Here is a 15,539-nt window from a genome sequence, read left to right as displayed (position 1 = left end):
TCGACAAAAAAGGGCCCTTTGATACTTTACATCTGTTTTAAAGCGCACCTGCCAAACTTTAAAATGAAAAACTTATGACTGAAAAAAACTATCGTCATTGATATTTTCCTAAATAAGACAAGGCGTGAAAAACATGTCTTTTCGATTAAAGCTTTAATTCATTCACGAATTCACCTTCGACGTTTTTGCCAAAAGAAAACACATATCGATTTACGGTGACTAAATACGATCATTACACTAATTGAAAACCGCGAACCACTCTAAAACCGATATAAAGAAACTCTGCCACCACCGTCTCATCGGGCACTCAGAGAGTTTGCTGTTAGTCAAGCAACCTGTTGTCTGGTGTCATCTTCGCGCTCAAGGAGGTTACTTATTGGTGGTGACACTTCCGTCGCCATGTTTTCTCTTGCTGCGTTTTCAGCCACCCCAGCGGGCGATTTGTGCTTGTTATGTTATGTTTTAGCTGCCGTAGTTTGTAAGTGCTCCTTGGCAATCTCGCACGAAGAATATTCACTCCCTCCTCACTCAACCGCGTCCTGGTGCCGAAGGAGGTGTTCACCGGTGGCCATAAATTAGTCCAATCTTGCTCAGCTCGAGCTAACGATTGGCTCCCATAACGCTGCTGCAACGTGCAATGCACACCACCAAGATTGTAGTTCTTCGCAGACGATAAGTACAAACTCGTTCTGTGCCTCTGTTCATCGTGGCGAACTTGCATTTGCTACATGTGTTTCGTATCTACGAAGCAAAACAGTAAAACAGCCATAGCATCTTGCCTGACTGATCAGAATGAACTGTTCTTGCGGCTAGGCCAGTCGTACGTTTTGCAGACCACGGTACGAAGTTTGCGTCCAACGTGTAGCTGACCCTGAGGGTTGCAAGGTGCTCCAGCTTTGTTCTCGAGATCGAAACTTAGCGTCAGACATGTAGCTGGTCGCAAGGGTTTATATCATGCTCGAGCCGGTAATTTCGGTTTTTTTCCGTAGAGCCCCCGAAACAGAACTTTGAGGTAATATACCAAGAGCTACACGAGGTACAGAAACAATTTACATCTGGTATTCTTCGTAATCCGAAAATCAAGAAAAGGTACCAAAGTTCCCCTTTAAAAGCGTAGTAGCGATCAATTAGGCACAACTTATTCATGTTTGATCGGTTTCTTCGATGGCATTGAAAGCATCGTAATTTCACGCCTTTGATAACTCGCAGGTTAGCGTCCAATCTAGAATTTTAAAATTCATATTTAATGTATAAAGATGTCGCATGCACCATTTTTTTTCGCCCGTTCTTAAATATTTTTATTGGTCTATAAGCAAGCGCGCATAAAAATGTACTGAAACGGGGTAATTAGGAGAACGCGAAGGAGAATACAAACTAATCTCACAAATCTTGCCTTTCCCTTTTAGGAAACGCAAATAGACGCGTGCATGGTGGACTGCGGACGGAACATGTGGTTGCCCTCTGGCTGGACGAGGTGTCGTCATCCGACCTCCAACAAACGCCTTCCGTGCGGAGAATCCGGTGTTCGCAGCAGGAGCGTTCTGTAAGTGGCTACCAGATTTCTAAGCATTAGAAAAAGCATGGATTCTATACTCTAGGTTCTATATGTACCCACAGCCGTTTCACACTCACTATTAGAAAGGGGATAAAGAGAAAGGCGTCATAAAGGACGAAGACAGTACGAAACATCTTTCCCACTGGCAGCTTGAACATTTCTTCGAGCTGCCAGTTTCAAATATCTTTTGCGCCGTTTTCCTTTTTTTTACGTTCGTTTCCTTTTACCTTTGTAACTTTCCAGTGCGCACTAATTTCTCGAATGTTTGTGAAAGGAAGGGGTCAGGGAATTATATCGTCTTATGTAACAAAAGATGCAGACGTTATTTACCTTTGATACTTCTGACGTCAGCAATGAAACTATTAAATTCCTAATCTCAAATTAAATGTGTATATTGCACCGAATTGTTAGCATGGGCACGGCCGCTCTATTAGAACTCCCTTTGGGAGCCGCCTGCCGTATGCTTCACTCCGCCGGTGAAAGCGATAGTTCTACTTTGCCCCGCAGCGCCATCCGTGGCGCTCGTTATCGGCGAGAGAGGAGCAGTCCGCCCGGCCCGGCCCGGTGTGGCTATTTAGATTGTTTCTCGTGAAGCGGCAAGTCTCAATTGAAACGAGCACCAGATTGCAGCAATGGTGTGACAAATCTGCGTAGAATAAAAGCACACGATTCTTTCTGCGAAAAGCTCACTCTGCTGGAGGCTGCGCGTTAGTGCCGCATTCAGCTGGTATTATGAGGGAATCGTTGTTTTCTTGTTCCCGTAAGTGTTGCCCCGTTTCTATTACCACTGAATATAGGAGTTATAGTTGGATATGGCTAAGCCGTATAATTTCCGGTTTTAACCGACGCTCGATCACGCTCGAGCTGTGCCTTTTATTCGTCTGTGAAGGACAATATAAAAACAGATTCCGCGTGGATAACTTTAGCAATATAAACTTCATTGTTCACAAAAACAGATCAAAGGAGTCATATAGTTCACAAGCGGAGTAGCTTTCGGGAAAGGGGTTTCCGCGAAAGCCTCAATACATTCCCTAGAGAGCTGTTTAGGTCACCCACCCAGTTTGCCAAACGAGGTCTGAGGAGCTTCCCGAGAAAGAGCTCGCAGAACTCTTCGCTGTAATACGGGTCTCAGCAGTTAGTACACCACATGAGCGGGCAGTTCATTAGGTGTGGAAGCACAGCGCTCGAGAGCACCTCGCAAATCCGTTCACAACGACGAATCTCTGCCGATTGGAGAGCCCTCTCGACAAAGGTGCAGACGAGCTGGAACAGCCAGACAGCTTGAGGTTGTGGATAGCTGAGTCCTCCTTGGTCAAGGCTAAACACGCACTGATATGCTTAGTCACGTGATGCATTACCCTTAAGTTGCGCTTGCGTTCAGGGCACGTCACCTGCAAAGTTTAGCGGGTTTTACACATTAGACTCCCTTGCTTTCCCTCATACATTTCTATTGCACTCAAAATAAAGCCCGTGCGCCTACGTCCCCACACAAAACTCGGGGAGCCAATCACCGCAACTTAAAGAGGCAGCTCAGCGAATGACGATGCCAAAACATGTCTAAACCAAAAAAAAACGCAGTCTGAGTTGTGTGTGACATTAAGGAATGCAAAACGTCACGCTTGCATTGCTTAATACCACAACTCAGACTGTGTTTTTTGGTCTAAACATATGTTTCCGCATCGTCATTCGCTGAGCTGCCTCCGTAAGTTGCAGTGATTGGCTCACCGAGTGTTCTGCAAGAAGGTAAACGCACGGGCTTTCTTTAGAGTGTACTTTGCTAAACTGAATGTTTCAGCTACTTACTTTGAAATTACTACAATTTCTACAAATAAAAATTGTCACCTTTGTTTCGCAAACGAAGGCCAACTAGTCAGCCATGTAAGTCAGCGGTGCGAACTCAAGTTCGGAAGGGACTTCATTGTCCTTCATCAAGTGCTTAATTTTCCAAAGCATACAAAAAGCTGCCTCAGGGACTGGAGGATTTCCAGTTTCACGAGTGAAGCTGGCACATTTCAACGCCGTCTGGCGCTCAAAACTAGAGGGCGCATTTCCACTTCTGGCAGGTTCCAAAATGCCAACACAAACCACACACGTGAGCACAGGGTGACACTACGATCTCTTTTCCGAGCGAAGTTGTGCAAACGTGGTGGGAAAGCGAGTTTTGCGGTCTTCTGCGATCGCGGAAGTGCCTCGGTATCGGCGAAGCCAATGACGGGCAGTTATGTTATCTAGGTCGCGGAGCAAGAGCGCGTTGGGCGCCTTCTCTAGCTTTCAGCTCACAAGACCACTCACCGATGTGCAGCGCCCCCACGGCAGATGGGAGAAGTTCTCCTCTCACACGCGCTCTTTTGTTTTCGGAAAAAAAATCAGCAGGCCGCACCAACAGGGGGGATCGAGTGGCCGTGGCATGGGAAATCCGTTCTTTTCTTTTGTGTGTACTTGTGAGTAATGTCGCACTTTAATTAGTGTTTAAGTTGCTAGTACGTGAGTAACGTCACATTTAATGAGTGTTTAAGTTTATTTATGCTTTTCAGGTTAAAATATGAGGTTAGTCAGTAAACAACCCTGAGACTGTTTTAATTCGATCTCAAGTTTGGAGTCGCAGGACGCAACATACTCGTCATTCTGGAAACTGGGCCGCACCACGCTCCAAAGCCAATTATGGTGACCAGAAACAGGCTTTTACTGTTCCAATAATTTTAAATAACCTTGAAGCAAAGAGAATTGCCGTGGCAAAAACAAACAAAAAGGAGATTCGCGGCCTATTTTAGTGATCCATTGAATAGGTATTATGCTTTGAAGGTATAGAAACAGTTGTGTATATAATTTTGAAAGTCAATGAGGCATTGTTATGTGCTCATTACTAAGGTCCCCGAGCAAGCGCGTGCAACTCTGAATTATGTTAACTTTGTTTAACCTTTTGCGCGGTATATAATTTCACCACAGTACTGTATTAACACTCGCTTACCTGACTTTATATGCGTTAAATTGCTCATCCACTCATATGCTGTGTTTCTTCTGCGGATGTATAAAGGAGGCGAGGGCTTCGTTAAGTAGCGACCTGCTGCTTTTTTTCCTGCCTTCCCTTCTCAGATGGTAGGGCAATGAAATTGACTCACTGAATAGGGCATAATACAATGAAACACAGGAGTAGCAGAGGTTGTATACATTTGCGAGAGCGAACTTCTTGAGAGTCGGGGAGTGTATTCTCCTCTACGAAAATAATAATTGTAGTGAAACATGGGTTGATATTATAAGTCTCCCAGAAACATTTTCATCTACATTCAGAATGCATGTTTTAAGACGTTCTAAATGCATAAATACACATAACTATTTTAGAGCGCGACTCCCCTCTAACATATATTTCAGAAATTAATTAAGGAATTAAGCGGTACCCAAAATATGTATCACCAAAAATATTTTCGTGGTACGATTCACCGTACTGTGCATTTATTAACACAGCGTATGTAATAACACAGTTAAAGAAGATAGGTTCGGTGTCGACGGAGCAGAAGCAAAAACAAACTCTTGACCATAGTGTGTATTGAAGCGTCATGAGGACGCTATGCTGTCAGAAAGTCCTTCATCTGTAATTCCTTCAGTTTGCTTCAACTGCCAACAATTTGCCCTATTTTCTTCATTGAAAGCACTGAGAAGGTAAATCTCCATCATATTTTGAAGAGATGCTTCAACGAAATTGGAAACATACCCTTCGTACGTTTATACCTTGAGCCGGGTGGCTGTATTTCTTGTTATAAAAGGCCCACTCTGGCGAGCGCTCGGAGAGCAGCCAGCGGAGAGGGCGTGACATCAGGCGCAATCGTGAAGTACACTCTAAAAAAGGCCCGTTTGTCTACTTTCCCGCACAACACTCGGAGAGCCAATCACCGACACTTATGGAGACAGCTCAGCAAATGACGATGCCCAAACAGATGTTTAGAGCAAAAAACTCAGTCCGAGTTATGACATTAAGCACTGCAAAATGTCACGCGTGCCTTGCCTAATGTCACGACTCAGACAGCGTTTTTTTGGTCTAAACATATGTTTCCGCATCGTCATTCGCTGAGCTGCCTCCGTAAGTTGCGGTGATTGGCTCTCCGAGTGTTGTGTGGGAAAATAGACGAACGGGCTTTTCTTCGAGTGTAGGCTGTCTCGGAATGGAGCAAAGCTCTGGTGAGGCTGACGTTGACAGAATGTCCTAGCGGTTCCAGCCACCGAAGCGAGCGGAGCACGCCAGCGATCAGGCCACCGCCCCTAACCGCAAAGCTGCTTTCGAACGAAGTTTGAGTGACAGGTCAATCTTCTTAATCTTGTAGAGGGACAATAGGGACGTCTGGAACACACAAAAGAGAGTCCAGGTGAGAGGGGAGTTCCTCCTTCCCCGCTTCGGTCGTAGTGACCGGAGGCGAGAGAGGCATCGTCACTACCTGTCAAGGTTCCTAGACGAGCATTATGAACGAGGCTTTAAAAACATCAACCAGGTGCTCTTTGATAACAGCTTAATTCGTCTTAAAATTTATTGTCGTATCTGTTCTAGAAAAGAAATGATTGGTGTGCCTGATGTGATACTGCTCCCTTGAACACGAATGTACCAAGAAATAAGCGCCGAAAGTTTGTTGCAGTACCCCTTTAAAAGGTATTCAGTCTCATCGTCAAAAACGGCGGATGTCTCCTCGCCACTGATGCAGCATGAACACCGAGAGGGCGATACGGCTGAATTGTCTCCTTTGTGTAGCTGATGAAAACTTTCCAATAATATATGGTCCAAGCTTTTCACAGGACAGTATACTCCCAGGAGTTTCCGAAAATGCAAATACAAGGGTGATTCCAATTAAAATATTAAAGATGCCATAATATTCCAAAAATTAGTACGATTAATTTGTTCATTGGCAGAAGTTATTTCTGGGATTCAAAGAATGACGAACAGGTGGCAGCATGTTGCATCAACACATGAAAAAGGAAGCGGCGTCAGTGAAAAGATGGCCACCCCGTTGTCGACACGCGCTGCATTAGAGCAGCGATCTGCGATGCGCTTTTTTAGTAGTGCAGGTGTTAAACCAGCTGAAATGCATCGCAGGATGAAAGCGCAGTACGGTGATCCGTGTGCGTCTCTGCAGCAAGTGTACGAGTGGATCAGAAAGTTTAAAAGCGGTGTAACGTCGGTGGAGGATGCCCCGCGATCCGGACAGGCACACCGCGTAGTGACGAACGAGAACATCGCTGCAGCGGAAGCACTGGCGAACCAAAAACATAGGTAGTACTGTGGAGGCAAAAGCCACCATTTTAAATATTAGTGTTGGTTCGGCACACAATAATGTTCATATGATGTGCTGCGATTCCACAAAGTGTCAGCAAGATGGGTGCCACGTCAGTTAATTGCTGAATTGAGAGACCGTCGCGTCAATGCATGTGAGGCACTTCTTCGTCGTCTCTGTTTAATTTTAGAAGATAATTATTACAGGAAATAAAACTTGGGTGCACTATAACCAACCTGAAAAAATAGTCAAGCAAGCAATGACCCCAAAATTTATCGCCAGAAACAAAGACAAAATATTCGCACCTAATCATAAGCAGGAAAAATCATGGTCCCTTTATTTTTGATGTAAAATGGGTAATTTTGGAAGAATACATGGAAATGTAAGTAAGAGTGACGCGTACAACTTATGTAGATCCGTTAAAAAGTCACCTTCGCCCTTCAATCAGGAGTAAACGACGAAAGCTTTTGACTTCAGGTGCGGGGTTACAGCGTAACAACGTCAGACCTCATACTGCCCGTTCAGCGGCTGCGGCAATTCAGGATAGGAAATTTGGATGTCTGACACACCCGCCTTATTCGTTAGACATTTCCCCCTGTGTCTTTCATGTGTTCGGACGGCTCAAAGAAGCCATGGGAGGCAAGCATTTCGAAAGCGATGAAGTTGTGGAAATCGCGGTGCACAAGTGGGCTAGAGTCACAACCAAAATAATGTTTGTCACAAGTTGTCCTTGCACTTTCGGTGTAACACGTGCATTCCCCGTCAAGTGGACTACGTCGAAAAATAATGTATGTATATTTGTTTTCTATATTTCGTCCTTTGCCTTAATATAAGTAATTAATGTCTTCATTGGTTTCACCCTATGCTGCTTCCCCATGACGGATTTGAGTGTAATATAGTAAACATAATTTAGGAAATTGGATTATATAAGAAAACACTGACTAGTAACACCGCTCTAAAAAGTGCCAATGTCGATTTGTCCATAAAACAATTTCTATTAAAGACGCGCACATGGCACTCATGAATGAATTTGTTTTGATTTAGATCAGTATCGTACCGTCGCGCGGTTTTCTATCAAAACTCTGAGATACACGTCAAAGATCTTCAAGTTATCACTTTTACTGCACTGGCTACTTTTCTCATTTAGGGCGTAAGCCCTGCCGCCATACATTATCAGACAAACTTCGCGCTGTCTAAGTAGCTAGCGACTAATCTACTTTGTAGTTTGCTCTGCGGAAGCATCCCGAGCGTGCCGCTTTGTTTTACCCGTTTTTTGTTTCTGCTTTTCCCGAGGTGTATGTCTGTACTGAACGGCGAGCCCCATCAAGAATTGGACCAGGAAAACTGCGACCCTCTGAGCAAGCCGAGCGAGTCTGAAGAGTGCACAGTTCATTGTGCGGGGCAGTGCGTCGTCTCCGAGTGGTCTGACTGGTCCAAGTGTCTGGCAAGTGATCATCATTATACTTGTTAATCTTAACTAGCACACCCCCGGAAGTTTCTATAGGAAGAATTCACTGAATGCCGTATTCGTGATTGCTGTTCACAGCACAGTATCAGAGCTATACTTTGCTTCAGCTTAAGTCCACAGGCGGCTGACGCTACGAGGTAATAGGAGCAATCAAGCAGCGTCTTTCCTGTGCACGACTGTTCCAGCGATAACATAACACGTACATAAACATGACAAACACCATGATGGTGCGTTTTGGAAACTGATTGTTCCCATCAACTCGTAGTGTCGTCTGCGTCTGCACTTAAGGTTAAACGAAGTATGACTCTTATTTTTCGTCCACCAAGAACGACGATCCAGATTGGTTATGGACGGTGCACGCTGAACGCCCATAACCGGGAATTTCTCCGACAAAAAGTGCTTGGCAGAAGACAAATTGGGGCCAGTATTGAGCACACCCTGCAAAGACGTGCAACGTTATGGCTCGTTTAATTACCTTGTGATTTAAGTATGCTGTACCGAAATTTGCCAAGAACACCACTTAGTGATGTTTCTTGTTTCAACACAAGAAATAAAAATGGCTATCGGTATAATGCTCAATAGGTCAGGCAGTCTCAGTGGGAATAGGGTGGACGTCCTTTTGTTGTGAAGACTACACGTATAATGGGGCACGATTTCTCTCAATTTCTCATTAGTTGAAATGGTTGAATCGGTAGCAATAAATGGTTTTTGGAGTGCGTTGAAAGGAAGGTAACTCGCACTCGCATTTGAGATTAAGTGTGCTTGATATGTAAACTAATTTTTGGTTTTTGTGTGTGCATGTAGCAGCTGTGAGAGATAAATAAAACTGCGACGCATTTTTTTTTGCATTGCTGTTGCCTTTTTTATTTTAAGCTTCGTGGGTCTACGCTCCAATTCTGGCAATGCTTATAATTGAACCAAGCCTGTACGTAGCACTGCATGGTGTTTGTACTACAATTTATTTTTGATCTCGCTTGCATCCCAGGTTACTGACCATTTGGCGTTGACGTTTCTTTTAACAACCATCCTAGTTTTGTTTGAATACACACATATATTTTTCTTTCTAACTCTCTTGCTTCTTAAATGCCTGTTTCAGGACTCAAAGGCGGAGAATTCCACTCACCTCAGAAATCGCACAAGACGGATATTGCGCCAGCCCAGACTGGGAGATCAGTGTCCTTATCACCTCACAGAGACAGACGCCTGCCTAGAGTACAATTGGGTGGTCGAGGGTTTTGGCTCGTGCATTCCCAAGTACGGCGCATCGTGCGGAGAGGGCCAGTCTAAGACGCTGCTCTACTGCATCCGGAAAGCGGATAATCTTCGTGTGGACTACAAGTACTGCGATAAGGTAGGCAAATAAGGGGCGCTTAACATTTTTAACATATCGCGACACTCGAGTCTGTTAGCAGTCACGCTGAAATAAAATCGCAACTCACGGTTACCTACAAAGAGTTTCTAAAAACTAATATTCGTGAATAAAGAACTTATGTGGGCTAACTTTCGTTCGAGCTAAGTTCATGTTCGCAAGCCTATCCCGGTTGACTTTCATTTCTTTCCAGTTTTACTGAAAAATACGCAAATATTATTCATTAACAAGCCAGTAATTGTCTTTTCAAAGGAGGGAAAAGAGTACTTTTGTCGAAGACAAAGTTTTCGCCATTGGGAAAATTCAGATTTGCTATGTTGCGCAGGGCATGATGTTTCACGTGCTCTGTACCACATCTCCGTCTTTGTCCTTAGATCTTAGCATATTTTGGCCCTCGTTGTTCTCCAAATTCATTGCGTATTAATTGGCGCTTTGAGCGGTTTGAAGCAAAGTAGAAGCACGGGCCTATCTCCAGGGTCTAATAGAGAGAATAAATCGCTTGTTTTCGAACCGCATAAATAGACTATACATAGCCGAAAGCTGAAACTCTATGTAAATGTCGCACTAGTGGTGGTGAGAGGAAGCGAAAGTCTGAGATCATAACGTTGCCCAAATAAAAAAAAAACATAAAAATCTTCTTTTTTTTGTGAGCGGACGTTAATCTACGCTACGAAATGGCACTGTTGGCGTGTGTGGCATTTATTCAAAGAGAACGTGTAGCAAGAACGACAATATTAGGATTGGGCCAACTTGAACTAGCATTAACCGAACTTGAACTAGCATTACTAGGATTTGGCCAGCTGGACCAATCCTAGTAATGCACCAACTAGCTCAACTCATGCCCGTAAGACAATATAGATTGCTGTGTTTTTTCTTACTGAAATAAATACCAAAGGCGCCCACAGTGTCATATCTCGGTACGACAGAAGTAGTGCCTAGAGGCACGTCGTCTGATAAAGACAATTTGGCATTTCTATTGTATATTATTTTTTGCGTAACTTCACCGGCACATTCTTTTGCATTTTATCACCACCGCTATCGTCAGATTCATATAAAGTTGGAGCTTTCTAGGATACATATTTCATATATGTTTGTCAAAAAGAGGCGCTTCCTTTTCTCTATTGGACCCTGAAGAATAAAAGTAATATGATACGGCTGTATAGTACCGTATCTACTCGAGTAATAGCCGCACTGTTTATGAAGAAAACCTGAGGGTTCGCTTTTTCGCGGAGCACGAAGCTTGCGAATCACCGCGATCAACAACAGGAGTCCAGCGGTTTACAGGGCAGAGATAACGTGTTCGCTCGAAGATACCATCTGCGAAGATTGCATTTGTAAGGAGAATCCTGTTCTCGATCTAATTATTCACTGTTATTTATGCGCAACGTGATGATTGGTTGTATATATGCTTTGCGGGAAAGTAGACACAAGGACCTTGTTCATAAATAGTGCGGCTATTACTCGAGTAAATAAGGTACACTTGCTCATAATTTGTTTATACTGTGTTAATATTAGTCTGCTATTTCAGACAGTGCACTCATGTTAATGCTGTGAAAACATAAAATGAAAAAAAAAATGAAAGCCGCTTACGATTCCCTGTAACCCCGGTTAGAGCGCAGGTCTTGAGGAGGAGGATGGAAGCACACTGAGGGATAGGAGACTCCCTGAGGTCACGCGACCTCGGGGGGGAGGGGGTCGTGTGACGTCATGGGGTCACGTGACCTCGGGGGGGGGGGGATGGGGGTCACGTGACCTTGGGGTGGTCACGTGACCTCGCAATTACGCCGACGGCGACGCCGACGCTGACGCCGCTCTAGCCAGAAACGGGCCCCTAAGAGCTGCGCTCTAAAAAACACGTACATTGTACACGCGGCTTATGATTTCATCACAGATCAAGCCTTTGCGACTTTATGTTGCTAACCACTTTGTTCTTAGCCCGAGACTGAGGCAGGAAAAGAGGAAAGTTTCAAAGTAGAAGAAAAATGAGCAGTCGAGGACACGTCTCTACGTGTCCTCGACTGTTCATTTTGAAAAATGAACATTATCGGGCTAAGAACCAAATGGTTAACACCCACCAGCTCGCCTGCGCACTCACTGCATTATCATTTATGTTGCTCTTGTCTTCCCGCAGAACTCGAAACCTAGTAAAGAAACGCTCGTGAAAACATGCACAGTTCCTTGCCCAATTGATTGTCGCTTGTCGGAGTGGTCAGACTGGGAGACATCTGAGTGCGACACTTGCGGAACGTTCGGTAAGTTTGAAAAGTTTTCAAATCGAGGAAGACGACCAGCTCAACCAATTTTTATTGTCATTCTTGCAAGCCTAACCTAAACAAAGTATTTTTAAGGAACACCATGCACCTGTCTTTCTTACTGGTTGCGTGACAGCATTAAACTGAACGCTTTGATATACACTATGGTAACTTATATTTATAAAAAAAATAGAATGGTGGTCAATTGCAAGATATAAAACAGTGACATACATCATGCAAGACTTTATTTACACCGTTTGGTATTCGAATACACCATAGAACAGCGGCGACTTATTTATGTATACAACGTTTCTTTCTTTCGGGAGGCTAGAACCCATGGTAACCGCTGGATTTCTAGAAATCCGTTGCCTGTTTGTTGTATTCTAAATGCTATGTTTTATGTTTGGTGCACACAGAAATACCGTAATGTTACTCGAACTTTCCACATAAAAGAGTCTTTAGGATAAAAGTAATGCTCACTGCACTAGCACTAAAGGTTTTCAAGCATAGGCATAGGCGTGTGGTATCCTTACTTTTCTACACTTCCAGGCGACCAAGTTCGTCAAAGACAAATTATTCAGAACTCGAGCGATGCCGGGAGGCCTTGTCCCTCCAGCCTTGTCCAACGGAAGCCCTGTCCCTTCAAACCGTGCTACTACTGGACGATTGGAGGATGGTCCCAGTGTGACCTGCACGTAAGGAAACCATCATCATTAAAACTGGATAATTATTTATTGATTAGCCGCGCGGGACTGTAATGAATCTCGTTGTGGCTCACTAATTAAGTCAGCTGATTAATTATTTGCCTTACTTCGTACGTTAGGTGGCATTGCATAATGATACGCAGTCATGGCGTCAAACCCGTATGTTTGAGGCCTTTAATAAGCTCTCGTGGCCACATCAGAAGAAAACTTAGCATCGAAAATAAAAAGCAATTGTGCAATGAAGTCCGCATCAAACGTAATGAAGACTCTTATTAGTTCTATATTAATCGTGAACCACTGGTTTGTTCAAGGTTATACTTATTAATTTCTACTCTGACTACGCTTAATATTTTTTTTCGCATTCGTTAATTTTTTTTTTTATGTTGGAATGATACATTTGTGTGTTGTGTACAGTTGTTTTCAAAAAAGTTAATTTAATTTGGTAAGGCCTCGTACTACCCAGATTTTCATGCAAACACCGAGCTGCCATCTGTAGATTATGACTTTAGCTTTATATTTATTATGGAAGACATACAATTCCGACTTTTTAGAGAGAAAAATATTATTAAAGTATTAACTGATAAAAACTTGAAGTTCCTGCATTAACATCATTAGAGATGTTTTCATTTTTATTCACCTACAATAGACTGCAGGCCATTTGCAGTCCCAATCAGGATGGGAAATATAGAGTGACACTGCAGACAAGTTTACAACCGATAATGGCAACGCTATGACAACGTTTAAATAATTCATACTTCAGAAATATAGAGCAAGATGGATAATAATATATTTACACGTGAGCTTAAAATATATAGTTCAGAAAGCAGGCTGACGAAGAGAAATTGAATTCGTTTTATCAACTCTATCAACAGCCCGTATGCATTCAATCGTCCTCCTTCACTCAGCGCATTCGTGAGGAAGGCGACCGCTGTGGTGCAGTGAAGGCTCCTCAGCGCCAGTGGAAAAGACCCGCCCTGTGGCAGAAGCTGCGCGCGGTTCTATACTAATTAAAGGAATTCCCAATTAAACAAAAATAACTATATTAGATCAATTCGATTACGGAAATATGCTAAACACAGTCATTGTTCAGGTCGGCGTCGCCGCGATCTTGTCCGTTCGAGTTCCTTTGTTCGACTCTTCGCGCGTCCGGCGCTTTCCTCCTCCCGTCTTGCCCTCACCCCAGCCCCCATCGCCGCGCTGGGGCTGCTGGAGATGTCGGCTCGGGTTTCCCCGGCGCGTGCTTCGGAGGACGACAGCCGGAGTGGAAATGGCGTTCTGGAATCCACAACATCCTCCCCCCTCTCCCAGTGATGAGCAGAATTCGTTCACTGGGATAGTTCAAGGAGGAAGAGGAGCTGGACGGGGCGCCGAAGTGTAACCCCACCAGGCAGGCGCACCAAACACGAACGCACGTGGTTGTCCTGACCCCGCTGAACTTGTTCTATCCGCCCCATCCTCCACATGAGCCGTGGCGTTTTGTTTTCATGGACGAGGACGAGATCCCCGTCCCGCAGGTCGTTCGTGCGTGTCTCTGTTGCCCGGTGTGCTGAGCGGAGCTGGAGGAGGTACTCCTTTTGTCACCTCCCCCACTACTGGTCCAGTAGTCTTTGTCGGTGCCGCCACCGTCTGGTGACGTCCCCCCTTGTTGAAACTGGCACGTTCTCCACGCTGGTCGATGGGAGCGCCGTCAGCCGCCCCCCCCCCCCTTCCCCCCCCCCCCCCCCCCCCCCGACAAAAAGTGCGCAGGCTTCAACGCCTCCTGCTCGTGTGGAGCGTCGTGAACGGGAGCCAGGGGTCGAGAATTTGCGACGGCTTCAACTTCTTGTAGTATGGTCGTCACTTCTTCGAATCCAAACTTGTCCTTTCCGAGTATCACTCGTAGGCTCCGCTTCACTGTCTGTACCGTCCTCTCCCAGAAACCGCCCCACCACGCTGCTCTTTCGGCAATAAACCTCCACTTGATACGATTTTGTATGCAGTGGTCCAGGAAGTGTGGGTTCCTTAGCACGTCCCACATGCCGCACAGGTCCTTTGCTGCCCTCTTAAAGGTGAGGGCGTTGTCCGTGTACAAGACGCTCGGTAGTCCCCGACGTGCAGTGAACCGCTGAAAGGCCATAATGAAGGCCTCAGTCGTCAGGTTGGAAACGAGTTCCAAGTGCACGGCTCGTGTAACGGCGCAGGTAAACAGAGCGATGTAGGCCTTTTGGTCCGACGGTGAAGCGTTCACCAGTAGTGGTCCAGCAAAGTCAATTCCCACCACCTCGAAGGGGGCGGCCCGGTTGACGCGCTCTTCCGGCAGCGGAGCGGTCGGTGCGGAGGCTGGCCTCAGTCTTGCTCACCGGCAGGCGTTGCAACGGTTTATTACTTTCCTGGCGAGCTGACGCACACGTGGTACCCAGTAGCGTTCACGTACTTCGTTTAAGGTATCTTGGACACCACCGTGCATCGTCCTTCGGTGTGCGTCGTTCACAATAGTCCAGTGAGGGGGTGAGATGGCGGTAATAACAGCGGATGTCTGACTGTCACATCGGTTTGTGCATTCTGAAGCCTCCCACCGACCCTCACTCGTCCATCCGCATCTACAAAGGGCTTCAGTAACGCGGTTTCGCTGTTCGTGCTTCGGGTTCAACTCGCGGTGCCCATTTCCGCTCTGTATGCTTCTTGAGCCTTCACAATCCAGTAATTCTCGGCTTGCTCGAGCTCCTCCGCAGTAAGTGAACCCTCAGCTCGTTCTTGCTCGTTTTCACTATTCTTGATGAAGCGAAACATCCAGGCGGTAACCCTGAGGGGTCTCATTATGCGACTGTAACTGCTCAGATTTAGGAGCTCCGGCCCCTTCACCTCTGCAGTGTGCAGCACGTGGTGTTCTTTCTTTCGCTCCTCTTGCAAATCTGGGATGCTGTCGTAGAATATCTGACCCTTAGGCCAGATGCAAG

The 15,539-nt window shown here is 45.3% G+C and overlaps 1 protein-coding gene across 1 annotated transcript in view; it reads left to right on the top strand.

Annotated features, from left to right (window-relative positions):
* Window positions 1-15,539, top strand: part of LOC8038693 (thrombospondin type-1 domain-containing protein 7A) — a 287,547-nt gene that overhangs the window by 119,841 nt on the left and 152,167 nt on the right. Inside the window, exons 17-21 of the mRNA XM_042294639.1 lie at window positions 1,407-1,543; window positions 8,104-8,254; window positions 9,375-9,629; window positions 11,779-11,899; window positions 12,449-12,594. Coding sequence (XP_042150573.1) covers window positions 1,407-1,543; window positions 8,104-8,254; window positions 9,375-9,629; window positions 11,779-11,899; window positions 12,449-12,594 — 810 coding nt within the window. The remainder of the gene's footprint in view (window positions 1-1,406; window positions 1,544-8,103; window positions 8,255-9,374; window positions 9,630-11,778; window positions 11,900-12,448; window positions 12,595-15,539) is intronic.

This window comes from Ixodes scapularis, unplaced genomic scaffold, assembly GCF_016920785.2.
Source record: "Ixodes scapularis isolate PalLabHiFi unplaced genomic scaffold, ASM1692078v2 PGA_scaffold0__279_contigs__length_252992795, whole genome shotgun sequence".
Classification (NCBI taxonomy): domain Eukaryota; kingdom Metazoa; phylum Arthropoda; class Arachnida; order Ixodida; family Ixodidae; genus Ixodes; species Ixodes scapularis.
This window is presented reverse-complemented; position numbering and strand designations above follow the sequence as displayed.